This window comes from Eptatretus burgeri, chromosome 11, assembly GCF_056783735.1.
Source record: "Eptatretus burgeri isolate ZD-2024b chromosome 11, Ebu_testis_v1, whole genome shotgun sequence".
NCBI classification, from domain to species: Eukaryota; Metazoa; Chordata; class Myxini; order Myxiniformes; family Myxinidae; genus Eptatretus; species Eptatretus burgeri.
This window is the reverse complement of record NC_140971.1, coordinates 79,239,333-79,264,116: the sequence shown is the minus strand read 5'-3', so window position 1 is coordinate 79,264,116 and position 24,784 is coordinate 79,239,333. Positions and strand designations below refer to the sequence as shown.

The 24,784-nt window shown below is 42.4% G+C and overlaps 2 protein-coding genes across 6 annotated transcripts in view; one reads left to right on the top strand and one right to left on the bottom strand.

Annotated features, from left to right (window-relative positions):
* Nucleotides 1-11,072, bottom strand: part of LOC147017454 (uncharacterized) — a 56,584-nt gene extending 45,512 nt beyond the window's left edge. Inside the window, exon 1 of the mRNA XM_085847135.1 lies at nt 10,949-11,072. The gene's annotated coding sequence lies outside the window, so the exon portion shown is untranslated. The remainder of the gene's footprint in view (nt 1-10,948) is intronic.
* DTNB (dystrobrevin beta) overlaps nt 1-24,784 on the top strand; it is a 218,487-nt gene that overhangs the window by 113,316 nt on the left and 80,387 nt on the right. For all 5 annotated transcript variants that reach the window (XM_085847130.1, XM_085847131.1, XM_085847134.1 and 2 more), the window contains exons 7-8: nt 4,014-4,119; nt 11,145-11,311. In XM_085847130.1, the coding sequence (XP_085703256.1) occupies nt 4,014-4,119; nt 11,145-11,311 (273 nt within the window). The remainder of the gene's footprint in view (nt 1-4,013; nt 4,120-11,144; nt 11,312-24,784) is intronic.

Genomic DNA, 24,784 nt, shown 5'->3' with positions numbered 1-24,784 from the left:
GTCTGATACATAAGGCAGAAACTTACTGATTGATTACTAAAGTGGTGTGATCATGGCCGATGCTAAATAGAAATGCTGGGTAAAAAGAAACAAAAAACGCTACTTACCCTCAGGTTCTCACACTTTTCTGCAGCTGTTCTGCCCATTTTCTTGTGTCAATTGGATTAGTTATCTCTAATCTTCGTGGGGATAGCATTGGCTTTCATTTGCATCAATTTACTCATCCCAAACTGAGAATACAGGCCAGTGTCATATGAATTATCTTCAAGAATTAGCTGCAAATGAGGCTAGAAGCAGTTGGGCCATGCCACTTTCCTCTGGTCAGTTTTACTTTGTCTGTCCAAACTTTCCTTCAAGCTGGATCTTTTGGGAAAATGCAGATACTCACACCATCTTTGGTTGTATTGCGACAACCAGCAACAATGCATCTATTGCCACATCTATCCGGCATCTTTTTCAGAGTGCAGTTTTTCAGAGCATATGTAGGTCGCACGTAAACATAAATCCCGAAGCAAAAGTATCCCAGAGATGACGTAATGGGTCCCGTGATATATGACGTGATCACATCTCTGTTTTTTTTTTGGGGGGGGGGGAGGTCAATCTAGAATACAGTCCATCCATCCATTGGGACCATACTCTGTGCGGAGCATTGGTACTGCCCAAGCAGTCTCCTTGGCTAATGGGCACAACCCTGGACAGGTCGCCACTCCGACACAGGATATCAGCAAGTTGGCACTCATTTTGCCAACCTCAGAAGGATGACGGGCAGTCAACCCCACCTGATATTAATTCAACAGCTGAGTGGGATTTGAACTCAGGATCCTCAGATCCCAAGCCCACCACCCTAACCATTAAGCTAACACCAGACATTGAGCATGCAAGGACACCAAAAACATTAAAATCTTCGTTTCCAGATATTTAGTCATAAAAAACAAAGATCAAGTGTTAATTGAAGCCTTACTTATTCATTAAACCAAACATGAATTTCTGATTCTCTGGACCTCTAAGTTCAGCACAATGAAAACACTCTTCAACTAACCCCTCGCACCGGCACCTGACCAGAAATGAACTGTGGCCTCATGAATAATAGCGGGCACGTGCTTAGGTTTGGGATATATTGGCCTGAGGAAGCCCACTGTGAAGTGGGTGAAACGTTGACCGAGACTGGATCTGCTCTTGCTTGTGTATTTTATCAGATTTTCAGGACAGATCGAGTAACTTTGTTGATTGGCTGTGCCTTTTTCTTTGAAATTGTATAATCTAGCCAACCACCCCAATATTATATTGTGTGTGTGTGTGTGTGTGTGTGTGTGTGTGTGTGTGTGTGTGTGTGTGTGTGTGTGTGTGTGTGTGTGTGTGTGTGTGTGTAAAAGAGGTTATGCTCGCGAACCAGTTGCAGAGACTCTGCATCTTTTTGGTGAGCGTAGCAGAGCTACAGCCCCCTACATCACTGTAGGATTTACTGCAGCCACTACGAGGAAAATAATTAAATTCTCAATTGTATAGACCAGTCCACCCTGGAGAGGGAACATCCGCGGACATATGTTTCAGGCTTGTTGGCCCTCATCAGTGTGGAGCAGAAGCTCCGACCCTGAGTGGACTGGTCAAACCCTACAAGCCATGAAGTCATGATCAGACCCCATTACTTTCGTGGGTACCAGGTAGCCAGAAATCCAAGGCCAACTTCACACATGGCTTACTGACTTACTCTAGCTTCATAACCAATGTGTGGCTCTCAACGGAATCCTTTCCTTTCCTCTCCCTGTTAAGCCTGGAGTACCCAAGGCAGTGTATTATTCCTAATCTTCATCAAAAATCTCTCTGACTCTCTGGAAAATCTTCTTCATCTATTTGCTGAAGACTCCACCCTCTGCCTTGATGTCCCTCATCCTTCAGATAGGCAGGCTGCAGCCTTTTCCCTCTCTTCAGATCTTGAAAAAAATCACAAGATGGTCACACACCTGGAAGATGTCTTTCAATCCTGACAAATATCTCTCTCTCTCTCTCTCTCTCTCTCTCTCTCTCTCTCTCTCTCTCTCTCTCTCTCTCTCTCTCTCTCTCTCTCTGAAAGGACCATATGGCAATCCCCCATCTCCTTTTTTAACAATCCTTTCAAGAGAGTTCAGTCACTCAAACTCCTGGGTCTCACTATCGCCCATGATAATTATTGTGCAAACAATATTTCAAAGCTGGTCTCCAAATGCTAATCACCAACTGGGCATCCTGCATCGTACAAAGTCCTTCCTTTGCATACCTGAACTCCTATCCACCGACAAGGTCTTCATCCACTGCTTGTGTACTGGTCTCCCCTCTGGGCTGGCGCCCCTTCCTCACACCTTGTTCAGCTTGACGCCAATCAAAAGGCCTTCAAGATCATTAGAACCTCCTGTGATGCAACTGAGTCTACAGGCCAATCACTTTCCCATCACAGACAAGTCAGGGGTCTCTTTGTCTTCTATCACCTCTTTTCTAGTCCTGCACCCTTTGCTCTTTCCGTGCTTTGTCCTCTCCCCACTTCCTCCAGGTTTCTTCTTGTGTAATTATCAAAATCCAAAAAATTATCAAAAAAAATTGTGCACCGCTCACCTCACTCATTTGTTCCTTTTTTTCCTACCTGTGGAACGGACTTCCACATTTTCTGTAATCTCATCTTTCCCTCCAAGTCTTAAAGACAGCTGTTCACACCTTCTCAGATCATTCCCCATCAAAACCCATGATCCTTTCTCCCTATCCCCCCCCCACTCCCCTCACCACCCACCCCCAATGTCACCTCCTTCCCTGCCAAATTTCCAGTTTTTTCATTCCTGAGAGCTTGCTTCTGAATCAGTCTTGTCCACCCCACGTGTTCTCATGATGCAGCTACCCCTCATTACTCCCCACACCTTTTGTTTGTCCAAGTCTACCTCTATTTTGTCCTACAACCCTGCTGTTTGTGTTTCTTCCCTCTCTCTCTACTGCTCCTTTTGTTCTGTTGCATCGTGATCTATTCATTGTTCTCGCTCTTCCATGAGCCTTGACTCAATACGAATTATAAAGCTCACGCCTGGTTCTCGCCGCATTATTCTAATTTTATCAACCAGACATGTATAATCTTTTAATCTGCTTTACATTTTTATTCATTCAGATTGATCTCTTTTCTTCCTCTTCTAATTTTTTTTTTATTTTCTTTCCTCTAGATTGAAATCAGCAGTCCTCTTAGCTATTTCAGATTAACGACATGGGTTCACTGCCCTTAGCTTATCATCGGAAGCATGTGGGAGTAAAATGTAACAGGTTTTGACTAACAAGGCAAAAATCAAACCCCTGATGTGTCAATGCCATTTTGTTTTCACATCAAGATTCAGTAGCATAATGGCTCAAGTATCCGCCCTGAGTCTGGGAGGTCGGTGGTTGGATTCCGACCCTGGCTGAATCATGCAAAATACTTTAACATGGTGCATGCTCCTTCCTTGCTTGATGCCCAGTGTCTAAAAAGGATCCAGCTTGTGTAAGCAACCATGGGTTAGCTCCCATTGTGCAAGCTTGATGGGCCAAATGGCCTTCTCCTGCATTGAGGTTCCTTGTAAGGGAACTCATATATTTTTTATCATTTACCTATAAGTTGGTAAGTTGCAAAATCCACCAGAGGGCAGTATCCCCATATGATTGTTGTGGTTGTTTCCAGTTTGTAACGATATTTCTAACAGTGGAAACAAAGGCAAGTTAATTTCAAGGTTGTTCGAGACATGAAGAATCCTTGTCGTCTTGCACAAGATAAGTTTAACCTTACCATGAGTCAAGTACATCTGGACTTGGATTTGATTGGCCAGCCGTGCTAATTTTCTGCACTGATGGTCAGTCGTATCAAAGTGCAATGGTTTATTTGAAGGGCGAGATGGATTTTAACTCAACTTTGACCTTTTGGGTTGATCTAACACATGGTTTGCAAATGAACTGTGCTTGCAATTGGAAAGGCCATGGTCAATACCTGGGTTTGTTTTCCCTCCCAACCCCCCCAACCCCATCCCTCACAGAAAAAGGTGACGCTAAACATGTTTCTGGACACACTCATGTCTGATCCACCACCTCAGTGCCTTATCTGGCTGCCTCTCATGCACCGCCTTGCCAATGTGGAGAACGGTACAACGCTCGCATCGTAACACCCAACCCTCACCTAAGTATGGCCTCCAAGCAAGTCCTCGTGTTTTACTGTTTTAAGTGTAATTTAAGTGCCCATAGGGCTATGAACATGGTGCATTTGAGGTGTTTCCTACTTCACGTCTGTACAGGGTCTACATTAGGTATTCAGGGCTGGAATTTTTCCCTCTCCCTTCCTTCTCCTATTTGCCCACATCCATCCCCTCCCCTTACTCCTTTCTCCTCCCAACTCCCATACTCTCCATCCTCTCCTCCATCCTTGTCTGTTGTGTTGTGACTTTCAGTTATTCTTTGGAATTATTCATTCATTTCTAGTTGCCCTGACTTAGCTCTCTGATGCCCACATCCAAACACCCATGTGTTTTTCCCCATCCAATAATTCCTCACGCCATAGCCATAGGCTGAGCTCTTGAGTTATGCGATGAATCCACATGGGAATCCCATGTGTGTTAATGCTCTTTTTTTTTAATACAGTCGAGGCCCATGGAGGAGCGAGAACATAGAATGGATAAGGATGCAATAGAACAGAATGAAGAACAGAAGGAGAGGGGGAAACACACAACAGCAGAGTTAAGGGGGGCAATATAGAGATACTTCGAAGATGAGGGATGTGAGGAAGAATAAGGTTTAGGGGAGGATGCAGGGGGTGGACAAAGAATAAGGTTTAGGGGAGGATGCAGGGGGTGGACAAAGATGTACACAGAAGCAAACTCTCAGGAAGGAAAACAGGAAAGGTGAAGAGGTGGGCTTGGGGAGAGTTAGTGGCTGAAGAAAAGATCATGGTTTAGGATAGGAGATGATATGAGATGGTGGGGAACAGCTGCTGTCTTGAAAACCTGTCGGGAAGAATGAGATTGAAGAGAACATGCAAGGTGATTCCATTAGTATACCTGGTGTTGGCTTAATGGCTCGAGTGGTGGGCTTGGGATCCTTGGGTTCTGAGTTTGAATCCTGCTTGGCTGTTTAATTAATACCAGGTGGGGTTGACTCAGCCTGTCATCCTTCCGAGGTCCGCAAAATGAGTACCAGCTTGCTGGTATCCTGTGTCGGAGTGGCGACCCGTCCAGGATTATGCCCAACAGCCCAGGAGACCGCTTAGGCAGCAACAACGCTCTGCACAGAGTATGGTCCCAATGGATGGATGGATGGATGGATTCCATATGTGGGAGAAAAGGAGAAACAAATGAGTGGAAGTGAGCAGTAATTCTGGATTTTGGAAGTTTCACCAGACAGCGGGGTTTAGCAGACCTTCTGCACCTTGATCTGGGTTGGAGGGGGTCATGGGACAGTGCACGAAAAGAGCAGAGGGTGAAAGACCAGAAAGGAGGTGGTAGAAGACAGAGAGACCACTGAGCTGTCTGCAATGTGAAAGGAATAGGCCATAGACTCAGTTTCATCATGGGAGATTCCATTGATCTTTAAGACCTTGGTTCTATGGCATCAAGCTGAGCAAAGTCTGAGATAGGGGAGCCAGCCCAGAGGGGAGGGCAGATCATGGCTGATAGTGAGACCCAAGAGTTTGAGTGATTGAACTTCTTCAAGAGGATTGCTAATAAAGTAGATAGGAGAGTTTGTCAGATGGTCCTTTTGCAGAAGAAATGAGTTTTTGGGATTTCTCAGAATGGAAAGACTTATTCCAAATGTTTGACCAGCTCGTCATTCTGTCAAAGTCCGCAGAGAGGGAAGAGGCTGCTGCCTGCCGAGCTGAAGGATAGTGGATGTCATGGCAGAGGGTGGAGTTATCAGCAAATAGATAAAGAGAATTTTCCACACAATCAGAGAGAGCGTTGATAAAAATTACAAATAGGATAGGGCCAGAACACTGCCTCGTGACACTCCAACCTTGACAGGGAGAGGAGATAAAAGGATCCAGTCGAGAGCGACATGTTGGCTACGAGAATAGAGAAATTGCCAGGATGACAAGTGCAGTATTGGTCTTCGATGTCAGAGGCAGAGAGTTTGGAGAGCAGTGCGGGGGTGCCAGACTGTATCAAATGCTTAAGATATGTTGAGAGAGATGGCCCTGATCTCATGTCTGACATTCAGGGCCTCAATCCATTTTTTTTGATGTTTGCCAAAATGTTTTCCATTGAAGGCACAGAGGAAAGTGGAGCTGTGGGTACGAGAGTCGGGTGGATGAACTAACCCATTAGGAGTGAAAAAGGTTTTGGGAAAATGCCTTATGAAGAATAAGAAGAAGAAGATGAGGAAGATAATTGAGAAGAAGAAAAAGGAGAAGAGAAATACTGTGATGAAGAAGACGAATAAGAAGAAGAAGAGAAGATTACGTGGGTTGTTTTTGATGGAGTTGTAAGAAGATTGAGGCATTTTAAAATGCAAAACACACAAAGCAAAAAGTGGGGTTATGCAATTGGTTCACTTTGTCTGTCTGTCTAGAAATGTCAGTATATGATTGAGGAACAACTTAATTTCAATGGCATGTTGTATTCTCGACACGAATCGGAAAATGAAACTGCAGTTTAGCAGTACTTTGCTTTGACTGATTTTATCATGATTGCATATGTGCAGAGAGGAGTGAGATAATTTTTTTACTCTGTTTGACAGTCAAAAAAAAATTGAAAATCATTCCAAACAGGAAACTTACTGTTTTTAGTGACGTCATAAAGGACATAAGCAACAGGCACAAAAAGCTAATGTAACCTGTTAAATAAGGTGGTGTAAAAGACGTGTCAGTGGCGGTAAATTTCCGAATTTTTTTTTATTCTCCAACCTTTAAAATCTTTACTTTATTTACATTGAATTATATAGTTTAATAGTGTACAACACAAATCGCCTTTTTGTCATTTTCAAAAAATTTCCGTTTAGCAGTACTTGGACCAAATATTACGCCATTTTACGTCATCATGACCAATCAAATTTGTCACTCACAGACCCCACCTGCCTATGTGCTTGTTTCTCAAGACTGTGCGGCATGAGGTGTTCTATGAACTCTAGTTTATAAGCGTTTTAAGTAGTCTTACTAAGAGCTTTTAAAGGAGGAAACGTTTCATTCAATGACAATTCCGTTTTGGAGATATTGAAAAAGAGAAGGGATTGCGAATGAAGGAGCAACTATGCATGACAGATTGAATTTGTGTTTATTTTTTTGGAGTGTAGAAGAGTTTTTGTTTTTTGGTGGAATAATTGGATCAAGAGGGCAACTGAAATCGCCAAATTTGGCACAGAGCTTCATATTATGAATGTTTCAATGAGTTCAACTTTGAGCTTACAAGAAAAAATGCAAACAAGTGGAGGTACATTCAAAGTACACCGCCCCCATGCAAAATAAATAAATAACAAATCCTCCAGCGTGCGGCATTGCTGGGGCGCCTTCAGCACTTGGTGATGCCGCCGTGCAGCAAATGGAGATATGATTGGGAGGGAGCAGTGCACAAAAATTGATTAATTGTATAATTAAAATAAATAATAAATAATCATAAAATAATTGATTTCTCCATCAATTGGCTAATAGCATACCAAAAGCACCACTGTTTCATCCGAATGTGTAACTTTTTGAAAATTAAGTAATACATCGAAAAATTAATAATCAATCGATTAAATAATTGATCAATAAATCAAAAATATCCTTTGTAACGAAGTCACGTGTTCAATGTTATGTCCAAATATCAGCTTCCTCGCTCAAAAGGTGCCTGAGATATTGCTCAGATGAGAAAGAAAATAAAGTAATTAATATATCGATAATAATTAAGTGATCAATTAATTGATTAATCAAAAAATAATAAATACTGTTTTTGTCAAAGCACATCTTCACTCTTATCCCCAAATTTCAGCTTCCTAGCTCATAGGATGGTTGAGATCGCCCAGACAAACAAACAAACAAACAAACAAACAAACAAACGGAGTAAAAACTGAGTACTCCCTTCCTTCGGCGCCCGGCGTTGATGTCATGTGTCGCCTAGATATGGAATTTGGAAAGAGTGGTGTACAACATGAAATGAAATTTAGTCCAGGACTATATTTACTCACGCCATGTCCATAGGCCGGCACGTGCATATTGGATGATCATGTCTGTGTGTACAATATGAAGCTCTGTATCAAACTTGCCGATTCTCGCTGCTGGTATTGACGAGATATTCTGTTACAGATATGTTGATCACAAAAATCACACGCTGAGGAAATCGGGAAGCACATCATCGGGAGCTGCCGACTCATGATATTATGTTTCTCTTTTAATAAGTCATAGTTGATTGGTCAATTCTCCTCAAATTTTACATATGTGCTTGTTTCTGTACTGTACAAATATCAAAATCTGTACTGTACATGAATCATAAACATTCTGAAAGGATAAACAATTAAATAACCTTGCTTTGCTCGGCAAAATTATATCTTTCAATGCAATGTAAATTTTTGCGCCTCCCATCACCTGAAATCCTGTATCCGCACCAATTTGTGTAGCTTTGTTGGTACCTTTTCAAAAACGATATAATTTCTGTCTAAAAATAAAAAAATATATAAAATGTCCTGTAGTAATGATAATTGCAAATAAAAAATAAATTGTAATAAAATAAACAATACTCCAACTCATTATATGTAAATGTGGATAAAAACATGCGTCGACTTCAACTTCGCACTCCTGTGTCACTCTGAACAAGTATAAAGTACCGTACGTTAAATTACAAAACAACATTACGGAGGGAGTCGACACCTCACTCGAGTGCATTCAAGTTCTTTATGTTTTCATTCCAAATTCTCATTTTCTGAACTTCTTCACATTATTTTTCTCTTTTTAATTTTCTTTCCCAAAAATAGCTTTCGCCTCCCCCATAATATTTCTATGGCCTGCACTGCAACCCATAATATGCCTGACGCATCACATCTGCCTCACTCGCACACGGCATATACTTGTGTCTGACAAACCAGATTCTGCTTCAGAGATCACATCCACTTCACGATTTTCTTCCATATCATAAGCCACATTATTTCAAGAAACATGGCCACCTTGTGAATCATATCGATCTCGCGAACAACTTCTGCTTCACAAACGGCATCCGCCTCATGAAATCCATTTCATGAATCACACCCACCGAATCAATCGCTACCATCTCATGAAATGAAATTGAATGCACCCTCACACACCTCATCCTCCTCACACACCGTTTACAACGTCACACACCTTATCCAACCTCACACAGAGTATCCATCCTCACCCATGATACCCACCTCATAAACCACATCCACCCTTACATACCATATCCGCCTTCACACATTGTATCCACCTTCACACACCATATCCGCCTTCACACACCGTATCCGCCTTCACACACCGTATCCGCCTTCACACACCGTATCCGCCTTCACACACCGTATCCGCCTTCACACACCGTATCCGCCTTCACACACCGTATCCGCCTTCACACACCGTATCCGCCTTCACACACCGTATCCGCCTTCACACACCGTATCCGCCTTCACACACCGTATCTGCCTTCACACACCGTATCCGCCTTCACACACCGTATCCGCCTTCACACACCGTATCCACCTTCACACACCGTATCCGCTTCACACACCGTATCTGCCTTCACACACCGTATCCGCCTTCACACACCGTATCCACCTTCACACACCGTATCTGCCTTCACACACCGTATCCGCCTTCACACACCGTATCCGCCTTCACACACTGTATCCACCTTCACACACCGTATCCGCTTCACACACCGTATCTGCCTTCACACACCGTATCCGCCTTCACACACCGTATCCGCCTTCACACACCGTATCCGCCTTCACACACCGTATCCGCCTTCACACACCATATCAACCTCCACACACCGTATCTGCCTCACACATTGTATCCGCCTCACACATTGTACCCACCTCACACATTGTTTCCACGTCACACATTGTATCCACCTCACACATTGTTTCCACGTCACACATTGTATCCACCTCACACATTGTTTCCAACTCACACATTGTTTCCACCTCACACATTGTTTCCACCTCACACATTGTATCCACCTCACACATTGTATCCACCTCACACATTGTATCCACCTCACACATTGTATCCCCCTCACACATTGTATCCCCTCACACATTGTATCCCCCTCACACATTGTTTCCACCTCACACATTGTTTCCACCTCACACATTGTATCCCCCTCACACATTGTTTCCACCTCACACATTGTTTCCACCTCACACATTGTATCCACCTCACACATTGTATCCACCTCACACATTGTATCCACCTCACACATTGAATCCACCTCACACATTGTTTCCACCTCACACATTGTTTCCACCTCACACATTGTTTCCCCCTCACACATTGTATCCCCCTCACACATTGTATCCCCTCACACATTGTATCCCCCTCACACATTGTTTCCACCTCACACATTGTATCCACCTCACACATTGTTTCCACCTCACACATTGTTTCCACCTCACACATTGTTTCCACCTCACACATTGTATCCACCTCACACATTGTTTCCACCTCACACATTGTTTCCACCTCACACATTGTATCCACCTCACACATTGTATCCACCTCACACATTGTTTCCACCTCACACATTGTATTCACCTCACACATTGTATTCACCTCACACATTGTATCCCCCTCACACATTGTTTCCACCTCACACATTGTATCCCCCTCACACATTGTATCCACCTCACACATTGTTTCCACCTCACACATTGTTTCCACCTCACACATTGTTTCCACCTCACACATTGTATCCACCTCACACATTGTATCCACCTCACACATTGTATCCACCTCACACATTGTTTCCACCTCACACATTGTATCCACCTCACACATTGTTCCCACCTCACAGACGGCTCTTCACCCTCACGAACCATGTGAATCTCAGGATCTGTGTTTACCTCACAAACCACAATGCCATGTGATCAGTCCATCACTCACATGCTCCCCGATATCGTTCCCCCTCTTCACCGCTCACATACTGTCTATTTCTCGTACTTCCTCCCAAACATTGATCGTACCTCCCATGTCATTGGCACAGTGTTCCACCCGGTGGAGTGCTCCCACTGCCACAGCGAGAGCATGCTGGGGTTTCGCTACCGCTGCCAGCAGTGCCACAACTACCAGCTTTGCCAGGCGTGCTTCTGGCGGGGCCAAGCAAGTGGTCCCCACAGCAACCAGCACCAGATGAAAGAGTACACGTCCTGGGTAAGACTTGGCATATGTTCATTAAGTTTAACTTTTGATTAAACGCTCATTTTAGAAAGAAAATTCACCCCCAATGCAGCAGCTTCTGCTTTCGACATCCATGCAAATCACTATGAGATGACAAGAAAAGCCACACAACAGGCAAGTGTGAAGCATTTTGTCACTGTAACTATTGCTCTTGTGAACACTTCAATTTCATCACCATGCTCGTCACTTAGCATTGTTTAGCTCATTGTTGTAGTTTTGTGAAACTGATGTAAGGGTTGCTTGGCAACGCAAGATCGATAGACTCGTACAAATGCCGGTCTTTCGACGACACCGCAGGCCATGGACATTCAATGGACTACGTGGGCTGGACTTCAGTCAAATTGTGAATTTACACGTTTGTGCTTGAAATTTCATCAACATGGAGTAGGATCATTGAAAATGCCACCACAATGTCTGCCGGAGCTTGATACTGAGGATTTTGCATGAAAGGCAATCAAATGTTGATGTTTTAATTCTTCGTGCGTGCATTCGTGAAGGGTTCTTCTTCTTCGTGATTAATGAATGAGTGTTTGTTGCTAGACATGATTAATAACTGTCTGACAGGATGGGATAGAGGTAGCTTCCTAGCCTTTGAGCTGTTTAGTTTGAGTTTGATTTCCGACCCAACTATAAACAGTCAAATTGGTGCGCTTCGCGTGAAAGTGATCCGTCCCTCGGATGAACTTTACGATGGTCTGTTAGCATTAGCCTGTGGATGTTAAAGATCTCACACTCTGTTTTGTGAAGAGCAGGCAGGTTATCGCCAACACTCTGAAACAAATTACAAAATGCTGCCCAAATCATCTTCAGAACATCGAGCCTGGTTACCAAATGAAACTTGGATGGCGACAATATGGAAAACTCATAAAATTTATTTGAATTTTGAATGTTTTTCTTTTTAATTTTCAATTTTATGACCTCTTCGACCCCTTTCAGGGCATGAGAGTAAATAAAACCTAAGAATCCAAGTGTCTGAAAAACAAGTTACGTCTGGATACTGATGACCAAATATAATCTTATATATTATTTCCGAGTTTGTAGTTTCGTGTCGCGCTATCTTCGACTTTGTTCTGCGCTCGAGTAACTTGATATTCGGCTTACATAATCTCAAAGACCATATGAGGTGCATGGTACAAAAAAAGTAAATAAAATGGTTCTGAAACAGTGAAATCGTATTCCACTTACTGCATTAAAGTAAAATTACTACTGATACTCTGCATCAGTTCCTTTCTCAAACACACCCACCCCAACATGTCGCACAGAGCGCGAGTTATGCGAGTTTATATTAAGCACGACTCGGCACAAAAAATTTCTCTATGGCAGCAATGAAATTAACAAGTTATTAGAACCTGGATAATATGCTCCCAATAAACTTCACCACGTTAACAAGCTGACCAACATACCCACATTTAATAGCTCTTCCCTTTTATGCGCAGAGGGATTTTCCCAATAATGACGTTTCATACACTTATTACGAGCTTCATTGAACGATGGACAGACAAGAAGATGGAGAAATTCGTCACCGGTAGCATTAGCCTCGCATAACGGACATAACTGTTAAGGAACAGGAAGATGATGGTTGTCACAGCGGAGTTTACACATACTGTACAAGCTCTGAGGACTGGAGAGAGTTGCAGTCAATAAGGTTCAAAGTAAAACTTGTTCTTAAATAAACTGTAATTTCATCACAGGGAGTCACTGTTGACTATCTTTCCAAACCTGAACACTCATGTCAATAATTTTGCGTTTAATGCGAGAGTTAAACCATTATTTATCAAAGTTTGATAAATCATACCATATATGGGAATGACCACAGTGATCAACAATACTATTCACAGACAATATCCACTTAGACTTAAATATTTCACCGTCATGAAGACACTTTCCTAATCTAAACATAACAGCAGAAAACCTAAAATATATCGTTCTCTTGTTAACAAAGTCTCATATAGGGCAACTTCCTGTTTCCCCAAGTGCCATACAGTTAGCCAGCCCTTTATTGAGGTGTAATATTTGTTTAAGATATTTATGATGGAAAATTTAAATATGGGTGGAATTGTAACACCAACAACCCCAAACCTCACAGCCATATCATAAAACAGGCATCACCATCCGTTCGAAAAGCTCACACTGAACATGAAGAGGAAGATTCAATTGACGTGCTTTCTCTAAAAAGGAAACCTGTGCTCTTTTTGTTTGAGATATTTGTTTTGAAATATCCTTGTTAAAAGAACCATGTCTTCTTCTTCTTTCGGCTGCTCCCGTTAAGGGTCGCCACAGCGGATCATCCATATGATCCGCATCGTGATTTGGCACATGTTTTACGCCGGATGCCCTTCCTGACGCAACCCTGGTCGCCTCTTACGACACAGGGATATGGTACACCTATTTTAACCGGGGTATACACCGGCCCAGTATACTGGTACTCATTTCACCGACCTCGGAGGGATGACAGGCTGAGTCAACCCCCTGGTATATTAATTCAGTGGCCCAACGGGGCTTGAACTCAGGACCTTTTGGATCCCAAGCCGCTGCCCTAACCACTGCGCCAACACCAGGCTTTGTTAAAAGAACCATGTATATATTAATAAAATTCTCATCTTGTATGTATGTATGTATGTATGTATGTATGTATGTTCCCGAAATACAGCCAAAACCATACATGATAGCGCAAAAATGTTCAGCCCACCTAACTCACCATTTGCCTGCGGTGTGCAGTATCAAGTTTCGTTCAAATCAAGCAACAAAAATTATTTAAAAATCAATTCTCGATTCAGTCAAGTACTCTTCGAGAGAATTTGACCAATGCAAACAACCCCAGTGGTATAGTTCGCTGGAGCTTTTTTTTTTTCTTGAAATGATTTTTTTTCATCAACTGCTGTCACAACGGGAACCCAACGGGTTCATGGGTCATCTGGTTTTAATTAAAAGTACAGCCTTGGTACACATAATCACTCACAACTTCAATTTTGTCATTAACGAACATAAAATTTGGAAAATTTCAGACTTTAACTCTTGAAAAACAAATGGCAACTTTTGTTTTGGATATATTAACAGTCAATTACCAAAGCTCACAATAATGTCTGACTACATTTAGCGTGCATTGGAGTTTCTCGGGAGATTCAGCCATCACAATTGTGTCATCAGCGTAAAGTAACACATACAGGCTGAGAAATACTTCTACATCACCATCGCTCAGGAAATTATTGACATTATACACAAGAAAATCAAAACCATTATAATGGCAACTGAAAAAGTATTCAGTTGTTTAAGAAAATGGCAAAGAGAAGAGGGGACAATTTTTCAACCTGGCGTACACCACCATTACACGAAAAGAAGATGGAAAGAGAATTACCGTTTTAACACGTGACTTTGCATTCAAGTACAGTCCTGGCCAAAAATATTGGCATCCTTGCACTTTTTTCAAATAACTCACAATTTTCTCCAAAAATAAGGTGAAATTGACAAAAGTATTTGGTCTCCACAATTCTTTGTTTCACTGTTAATATTACAGAACCTTTGTTTTTGATTCATAACTTAATATATCCTTTTAAACCAGAAAATAAAAAGAAATGGCATTGACAAGATTATAAACACCCTCAATTTAATATTTGGTAGCACAACCTATGGACAAAATAACTGCAGTCAAGCACTTCCTCTCGCCATGAATGAGTTTCCTACACCTATCTACTGGTGGTTTGGCTCACTCTTCTTGTGTAAACTGCTCCAGTTCTCCCAGATTTGAAGGGTGCCTTCTCCCAACTGCTATTTTCAGATCTCCCCGCAGGTGTTCAATGGGATTTAGCTCTGGACTCATTGCTGGCCACTTCAGAACAGTCCAGCATTTTGTTTTGAACCATTCTTGGGTGCTTTTTGAAATGTTTGGGGTCATTGTCCTGCTGCAAGATCCAAGACCTTCGACGGAGACCCAGCTTTCTGACACTGGGTTGAACATTGCACTCCAAAATGCCTTGGTAATCTCCTGATTTCATGACACCATGCACACATTCAAGGCACCCAGTGCCAGAGGTAGCACAGCAACCCCATTTCATCAATGAACCTCCTTCATGTTTGACTGAAGGGAAGGTGTTCTTTTCTTTGAAGGCTTCATTTTGTTTTCTGTAAACATAGAGATGATGTGCTTCACCAAAAAGCTCTAATTTGGTCTCTTCTGTCCACGGGATATTCTCCCAGAAGGATTTTGGCTTGTTCTGGTGTGTTTTGACAAACTCCGGTCAGGCTTTCTTATGTCTCTCTCTTAGTAGTGGGGTCTTCCTGGGTCTCCTACTATAGAACCCCCTTTCATTGAGTTGGTGACGGATGGTGTGAGTTGAAACCGCCGTACCTTGTGTCTGACGGTCAGCTTGAATCTGTTTGGCAGCTGATCGAGGTACTTTCTCCACCATTCGAACAATCCTTCGCTGCAATCTACGATCAAGTTTTTTTTTCGTGTGGCTATGTCCAGGGAGGTTGGCGACAGTGTCGTGGGCCTTAAACTTCCTGATAACATTGCGCTCGGTGGACACAGGAAGATCAAGATCTCTGGAGATAGAATTGTCGTCTTGAGATTGTCCATGCTTGGCTCCAATCTTGTGTCTGACCTCCTCAGACAATTCTCTGGTTTTCTTTCTTTTCTCCATGCTCATTGTGGGACTTAGTGACACAAAACAGCAGAATGACTCCTTTTCTCTATTCAAACTGGTTGCATGAATGATTGTTATATTGCAGGTATCTGCAACTCACCACAGGTAAGTTCAATTCCAAAGTAAAGGAGAATCACCTGCTTGAAATATAATTATTTCAAACAATTTCTAAAAGGTGCCAATAATATTGTCCAGGCCATTTTATGATTTCTGTGTGGAATAAGCTCAGATTTAGTAATTTTTTTTCAGCTTTTTTTGTTTGGTTCCACTCCAAACCAAAGAAATACATTTGTGGATACCAAAATATTTTTTAATATCAACAATTTTTGAAAAATGGTGCATTATTTGAAAAAAAATCCAAGGGTTGCAATATTTTTGGCCACGATTGGATAAGTTATAGACAGGGGTTCGCATAACTGGTACTCAGGTACTCATGCACAGTAAAAATACGAAAAGCGAACTTCAAAGATGCCCCGAAAGCTTAAAAGTGTACGAGCACAACAGAGGGTTTTGATAGAACGTTTTCTCAGCTCGTGTAGATAAGATTATTCCGTGATCATTCTCATAATTGATACACTGTGATTTCAAGATTAAGTTTATAAATGATAACATTATAATTTACAAGTTACTTTGGAAGTTTATAACTTATAAAAAATATATATATATATATATATATATATATATATATATATATATACATATATATTGTTGCAGTTCTGGAAACTGCATCCCTCCAAGACCAATAGCAACCAACATGCAATGGTCCCCAGACAGTTATTTCATTAATGCACATTCAGATAGTCCCTTCCTTCTTGTCTAGTGGGTCGAACGGGACAGTGCGTTGCGTAGATCTCATAGCTCGGACTGCTTAAATCTCTGAACCTCATTCCTATTCTTTTTTATCTATTCCTGAGGTAAATCCAAGCAAGGGGTCCTCGCATGAGCCAGCAGGCACTACGCTCGGACACCCATCGGTAAAAACCACAGCCACGCCCTTCGTGTAAGAATGCATCCTCACAGAAGACCAAGGGCAGCAGTAGAAGACAACAATAAACGCCAGTGCTGCACGGAGCACGTGCCCCACAGCGACGACCCCCCACCCACTGTTCAGGCAATCAGAGGCATAACCAACGCACCAAATGCTAACAACATACAGTACGCACACGGAACATTCTTCGTCAATACACATATCTATGCTCTTTCCTTCAATTCATGGCGCGGATTGGGGTTGGCACTGTGCACCCCACCGCCTCTGATAACCGCGAACACGATGCTCGATGACGGGAGGACCCGCACGCTGACCACGTGTACAATGGCACCCGCGCGCATTGTACGGGGCATACTCGATGGTGGGCACACCCGCGCGCTGACCAGGTGTACGATGGCGGACCCGCGTGCACTGTACGGGGCATGCTCGATGGCGGGTGGACCCATGTGCTGATGACCTGTAGAATGGCGGACTCACGCACAGCCCGTGATACTTTATCACCGTGCGGAACGGGGCATGAATAACACACATCTGTGGTCGGGTTTGCGCATGGGGATACAATAACGTCTCACAATCGGTCTTCGCTCACCATGACGACCACAAATGTCTCCTGCGGACGGCAGACATCCTTCCGTACCTCCGCCTCGACGCAGCTGCTACCAGACAGAGGCATGCTATGTGGCCGGATCGCTCGGGCCGCGTGGCATACCACGGAGCAGGCAAATTGACCAGCGCTGATCGCGGGTCGCTGGGGCATGGCACGGGGTTTGATGCAAGGTGATTCATATCATGGGGTTTGGAGCGAGACGATTCCGCAGCTTGGAATCATCTGGCCGGAAGTAAAGTGGAGCTGCTTCCGGTCTTGGCGGCCACCGCATGTGATGGCCGGGGCCCAACCAGAGTGCCCGATTCGGGTGACGACATCGCTTCGGGTCGTCGCCTCCCCCTCCCCCCGTACCATGGAGTCTATAAAAGGACGGATCGCGAAGCTGTCCATCGTCTCTCTCTCACTCTATCTCACGTGCTGGATCTCCAACTTGCCTTCTCCACCCGCCCTTCTTCACTGACCCGCTTGCTGACTCCGCCTTCTCCACCCGCCCTTCTTCGCCCACTCGCCTACTGATTTCACCCTTTCTTCACCGCTTTGTCGCTGACTCCACCCACCCACCTGATCCTGTGTGCCACTCTGCCCACTTGCTTCGGACTCCGCCTTTCTCCACCCACTCGCTGGCTCCACCCAAGTCCCTCCTTTCATTCCTGATGGTCGCATCTCATTCTCTGGACCGGCGCTAGCTGCACGAAGTGCCACGAAGCAAGAGACGACGCCCCAGCTCTCAGGGAGGTATAGCCCAGTGGGGTATCCCCCAAAACGTATTGGTGGCACGGTCAGGCAATCGTGCAAGGTATTGAGAGACTGTTAGCCTCATCTCTTCTCCTTTTTCTCTTCATTTACTCCTCTTCATCGGGTTGTGTGTGTGTGTGTGTGTGTGTGTGTGTGTGTGTGTGCGCGCGTGTGTGTGTGTGTGTGTGTGTGTGTGTGTGTGTGTGTGTGTGTGTGTGTGTGTGTGTGTGTGTGTGTGTGTGTGTGTGTGTGTGTGTGTGTGTGTTTTGGCGCCTGTCCTCGCTTAAGTTAAGATTGTACAAGAATTATATCGGGATAACTCTGCTCTGTGTCTGCTTTTGTAAGTTGCTTGTATTATTGCCGCACCTTTCACATTTCTTCCTATCTCTGCTTACACACCACAATTCTGTGGCCTGTTAGTATTCAGCTTACACACAACCACAATTCTGTGGCCTGTGGCCTGTTAAGAATAAAAGCTCTATTCACTGTGCCACATATCTTTCCTCACTTGCCTGTTAATAAATCTCTTTGTAGAAATATTCCCAGCTCGTTTTTGTCTTTTCTTTCATTGATCCAGCACAGTCCATATCCTAACCTAGCCGGGTCTTTATTCCCAATGATCCGTTCCTTTCAGCCGGTACGTCCTTGGCAGTGTTGCTCGGCTGCAACTGATCCGGTAAAGTGATCCGGTTCGGACAAGGCATACCGAGGGCGTATTCTCCAGTAATTCGGTCACGTGATGAATTAGGTAACCCAGTTAACCCATAGACGGAGGACCCTCAGTCACGTGGTTGAGTTATTGGTGTTGACGGTCAGTTAGCCACTCGCCGCATCACAGAATTATCCATGTGCGACGGCCTGCAATTCCAGGGAGTCTGGTGGGAACCCGAGATAGCTTCTCCCCCCCCCCCCCCCCCCAAGATGAGAGATCAGAGTTTTATATATGACATATATTCAAGATGAGAGTTTTAGTAATATATAGAAGATACATATATATATATATATATATATATATATATATATATATATATATATATATACATATATATACATATATATATATATATATATACATATATTTCTACATATATATATATATATATATATATATATATATATATATATATATATATATATATATATATATATATGTGTTTTTGTGGTGTGTGTGTGTGTGTGTGTGTGTGTGTGTGTTTCTGCATACATATATATATACATATATATATATATATATATATATATATATATATGTATGTATATATATATATATATATATATATATATATATATATATATATATATATATACATACATATATATATATATATATATATATATATATATATATATATGTATATCTATCTATATATATATATATATATATATATATATATATATATATATATATATATATGTATATATATATATATATATATATATATATATATATATATATATATATATATATATATATATATATATATATATATATATATATATATATATATATATAGTGAAAACATGAGCAAGGAGGAAAACAGGAGGTTCAGGAGTACCTGGAACTTGAAAAGAGTGGCTCGCGAGTGTCTCATCTGGAGCTGACGTTCTGAGAGAGTGCTTACAGAAGAGTGAGATGCATACAAAGCTGAGAGATGTTTTAAAAATAGGAGTGACAATTGGGAAAGCAGACAAGCATGCTCGAAGCTGAGCGTTTTTTTTCTCATGAGTTCCAAACCATTTCTGCTGGTACTCATTGGAGAACCAACTTTTTTTTTAAATGGTGTGAACCCCTGGTTATAGATAACATTGAAAACCTTACCATTCAACCATGTTGAAATCAGTTTCTGCCATGGAGAAGATCTATTGACCAAGTCAATTACATTTTTTGTAGTCAACAAAGGCATGGTACAACCTCTCGCGATGGGATAAATACCAATCAACTATGGAATGTCGAGCAAATATATGGTCGAGGGTAATATGAGAGGTAGCGTAGCAATTTGTCTGAAAAGGAAAGTTTTCAATCAGTGTATTATTCCAACTATCATGTATGGGGCAGAGACCTGGGTGTTAACAACAAAAATGGAGAAAAAGTTAACAACACAATATGGAACGAAATACATTGGGGGAAAGTCAATTGGAACAACAAAGCAAGAGACAGAACAACATGGTGTCAACATGCTGAGGCTTATGTTGAGCAATGGTTTGAAAATATCTGTTGATGATGATGATGTCACCAAACTAAATACATGATTTGCTGTTTGCCAAAACAATAATAAATGCTTGGATGGTTTTGGAAAATATAAAGGTCAAATGACTGCTGATGGTGAAAGGATGCATAATCTTTACACAATACACTCATAAAACGAGAATGAATAAGTAGGTACTGTTATGTACACACACACACACACACACACACACACACACACACACACACACACACACACACACACACACACACACACACACACACACACACACACACACACACACACACACACACACACACACACACAAAAACGGATTTTTAACAAGAAGTTTGTGATTTGCTTGGAGGAAAGTGATTTTTCCAAGATTCGCTTATTATTCTCAGAAGGGCCGCAGTGCATTATGGGATTCTCGACAGCAAACACTCACCGGCCTTGTGAAGTGCCTGCAGAACCTTTAACACACTGCTGACAAGATAAACCCGAATGGTACTCGATGTTTCCAAACACAGCTAACGCAGAGGAAAGTGAGACACCATTTTGCTCTCAGCCGAATGAAACGCTCAAAAGTCAACGTCCAGACTGGCATTAGTTTAAAGCAAAAAACAACAAATTGATGTCCGGTAAATGTGACAACAAATTTGATCAACTTGCAGGTGTGTAAATCATGTTCACTTATAAATGCTTCGCATTTAAATACATTTTCATTTTCTATGCTCGTGCAATAAATAGCGGCATCACCTACAGGCCTCTAGATTAGATGAATCTGGGCAAGTTATAGCCGGTGGTCACGGCAACACAGGCTCGTCACATCAGTCCGGTTGTTCTCTTTCTCATCAGAATCCAGTTGCAAAATAATATCCATTTTAAACCATGTTTTCTAAGTTACATTAAATTCTCGTTAGAATTTAATGGCTGGGGCAAAAATTTAATACATACCATTTGAAATCGATAATCCCCTTCCGGGACACCTGATCAGTGAGCCTGTAGGCCTATTCTTCATCTGTTCTAAATTGAATGGCAAGACAATTATGCTGCCAGTCCTGAACTTATACTTAATACAATAAGAACTGTGGCATTCTTTATCAAGCTACCAAAATGAAATATAGGTGGTGGACAAATAAAATGGAAACACCAATGTAAAGTCCTTTAATATGGTGTTGGGCCAGTATGGCTTGCATGCGCCATGGCATAGAGTCCACCAGTGTCTGAAATGGATGTGGCACCATTCTTCCACAAGGAAGTCGATCAACTCACACCTATTTGATGGATGTGGAACACACTGTCTCAGGCTTCGTTTCAGAATATCCCATAATACTCGATTGTATTCATATCTGGTGACGAAGAAAGCCATGACATATGGATTACATCAGTGGTCATGCTTATCAAACCACTGGGTGACTGATCACATTTGCACAATGGATGGGTGCATTGTTATCCTGGAAGACATCCCTCCTGGCAGGAATGAAACGCTTCAACCTGAGGTGAACATGATCACTCGGTATCATTAAGTAGTGATTGGCATTGACCTTGCCTTCTAAGGGAATGACTGAACCCAAACCATGCCAGGAAAATGCACATCACAACATTACAGAACCACCAGAACCCTTCACTGTTCGAACCAAGCACTCAGGGTTGTGGAGTACTTTAAGTTGGTGCCACACATACACTCATCCTGTCAACTGATGCAGCTGGAACTGATTTTCCTGTGTGAAGAGGATAGATGTAACTGGCCGTCCACGAGGCATTTATCACTACACCTTGTACCGCAGGCAACATATACAGTTGCCTGCAAAAGTATTCACCCTCTACTTCAAATCTCGCCATTGATGTTCAATTGGGTTCAAGTCAGGACTTTGGGCCACTCAAGAACATTTATTTTCTTCTTATTCAGCCACTCCAGTGTAGCTTTATCTTTGTGCTTCGGATCATTGTCCTCCTGAAATGTGAATCTCCTTCCCAGTTTCAGATTCATGGCTGACCCAAGCAGGTTTTCATCAAGGACTTTCCTGTTCTTTGCACAGTCCATTGTCCCTTCTATTCTGACAAGCTTGTCAGTCCTTGCTGATGAAAAGCAGCCCCATAACATGATGATACCACCACCGTGCTTAATAGTAGGGATGGTGTTGACTGGGTGAAGTGCAGTAATCGGCTTGCGCCAGATGTAACATTTTGAATTTAGACCCAAAAGTTCAATTTTTATCTTGTTTGATCACAAAACTTTTCTCCACATGCCTGCAGTATCATTAAGATGCTTTTTCACAAACTCCGTATGAGCTTTTAGATGTGTTTTTGAGCAATGGCTTCTTTCTTGCCACCTGTCCATAGAGGCCAGCTTTGTGAAGGGAACAGTATATGGTTGATTGATGATCACTGACCCACATCTTGGACATAGAGCCTAGCAGATCTTTCAAAGTCATTGTAGGATTTACAGTAACATCCCGAACCAGTTTCCTGCATGCCCGGCTATTGAGTTTGGATAGGCGACCTGATCTGGGTAGAGTCTGTGTGTTATGATACGTCTATGCCTGATGTTGGCTTAATGGTTAGGGTGGTGGGCTTGGGATCTGATGATCCTGAGTTCAAACCCCACTTGGCTGTTGAATTAATACCAGGTGGGGTTGACTCTGCCTGTCATCCTTCCGAGGTTGGCAAAAATGAATGCCAGCTTGCTGGTATACTGTGTCGGAGTGGTGACCCGTCCAGGATTGTGTCCAATAGCCAAGGAGTCTGCTTCGGTAGCACCAACGCTCTGCACAGAGTATGGTCCTGATGGATGGATGGATGGATGGATGATGTGTCTTCCACTTCTTAATGATGGATTTCACTGTACTCAAAGGGATAAATCAGTGAATTTGAAATATTCTTACAACCCTCTCCTGAACAGTGCTTCTCCACCACTTCATGTCTGACTTCTTTGGAAAGTTCTGTGATCTTCATGTTTGCCTTGTTGTTTGGCCAATGAGTTGCACCCTAAGACTCCTTGGTTAAGTGGGGGAGCATAATGCATGTTTAGGTTAAACCACTGATTACATATAGGTGAAACCTATTACGGACGGACGTGGACGGGCTCTGCATGCTGAAATGCTTTCTTGTTAAAGAATGTAAACAGTGTGTGTTTTGGATGATCCACACACTGGTGTCTCGGAAAGACTTTTTGAATTCGTTCAGAATGCCTCGTGTCACCTCTAAAAAAACCTAAGGGTGCATGAACTGCACATCTAAAACAGATACTGCAGGCATGAGAAAATCAACTCGAGAGTACATAGAACACATTACCCCGTGCAGTCTTGAGAAAAAAGGACATGGGCGGAGTCTTCGAGCGGCGAATTTGATTGGTCGAGATGACTTAAAATGCCGTCATATTTTGTCCATGTACTGCTAAACAGTTTTTTCAAAGCACCAATAAGGTGACTTGTGTTCTGCAGTGTTCAAGTCTATAATTTAAATATAATAAAGATTTTTAAAGGCTGTAGAAAAAAACTTTTTTCAGAAGTTCACTGCTGTTGATGCAAAGTTTTTTACACCACCTTATTCAACAGATCACATTCGTTTTTCGTTCCTGTTGTTTTTGTCTTTTATGACGTCCTTAAAAACCGTTTCCTGTTTGGAATGATTTTCAATTTTGCTTCACTGCCAAGCAGGCAGACAAAACAAAAATATGATGTCACTCCTCTGCCCATGTGTGATTGGGACAAATTCAGAGCTAAAGTACTGTAAAACGGCAGGATCGTGTTCTAATTCATGTTCCAATTTATGTTGAAAATATAACATTCAATTGCAATCAAGTCGTTCCACAATCATAAACTGATGTTTGTGGACAGACAGACAGACAGATAGATAGACAGATAGACAAAGTGAACCAATGGCTAAACCCCTGCTTTTTGCTTCACTCGGTGTAATTATGGTATGTGGAAACTTGCATTCAGGTGTTCTTCACATCCCTCATGCAAAAAGGCACTTGGAATGAATGCTGGAACAGTCTTTCACCTTCAACAATTACATTACTATATCAATTTTCTACCTTTGGTTTTTTTGTGGTGGAGTGTATGCATATAATGTTGTTACAGTCCAGGGTTTGAGGTGCGCCACAAGGGGAAACACTTGAGTTTCTCCAAAACATCCGTTCCTAAGGCCGCCGACCACAGATAACTCTGTGATCCAACAGGCTGTAGTTCTTACACAACCGTAGCTGCTTGACTCGGACTACCGGCCTAGCAGGGTTGTGCTTCAATCTTTCCGCAATACCTTTCTATTGGCACGGCAACC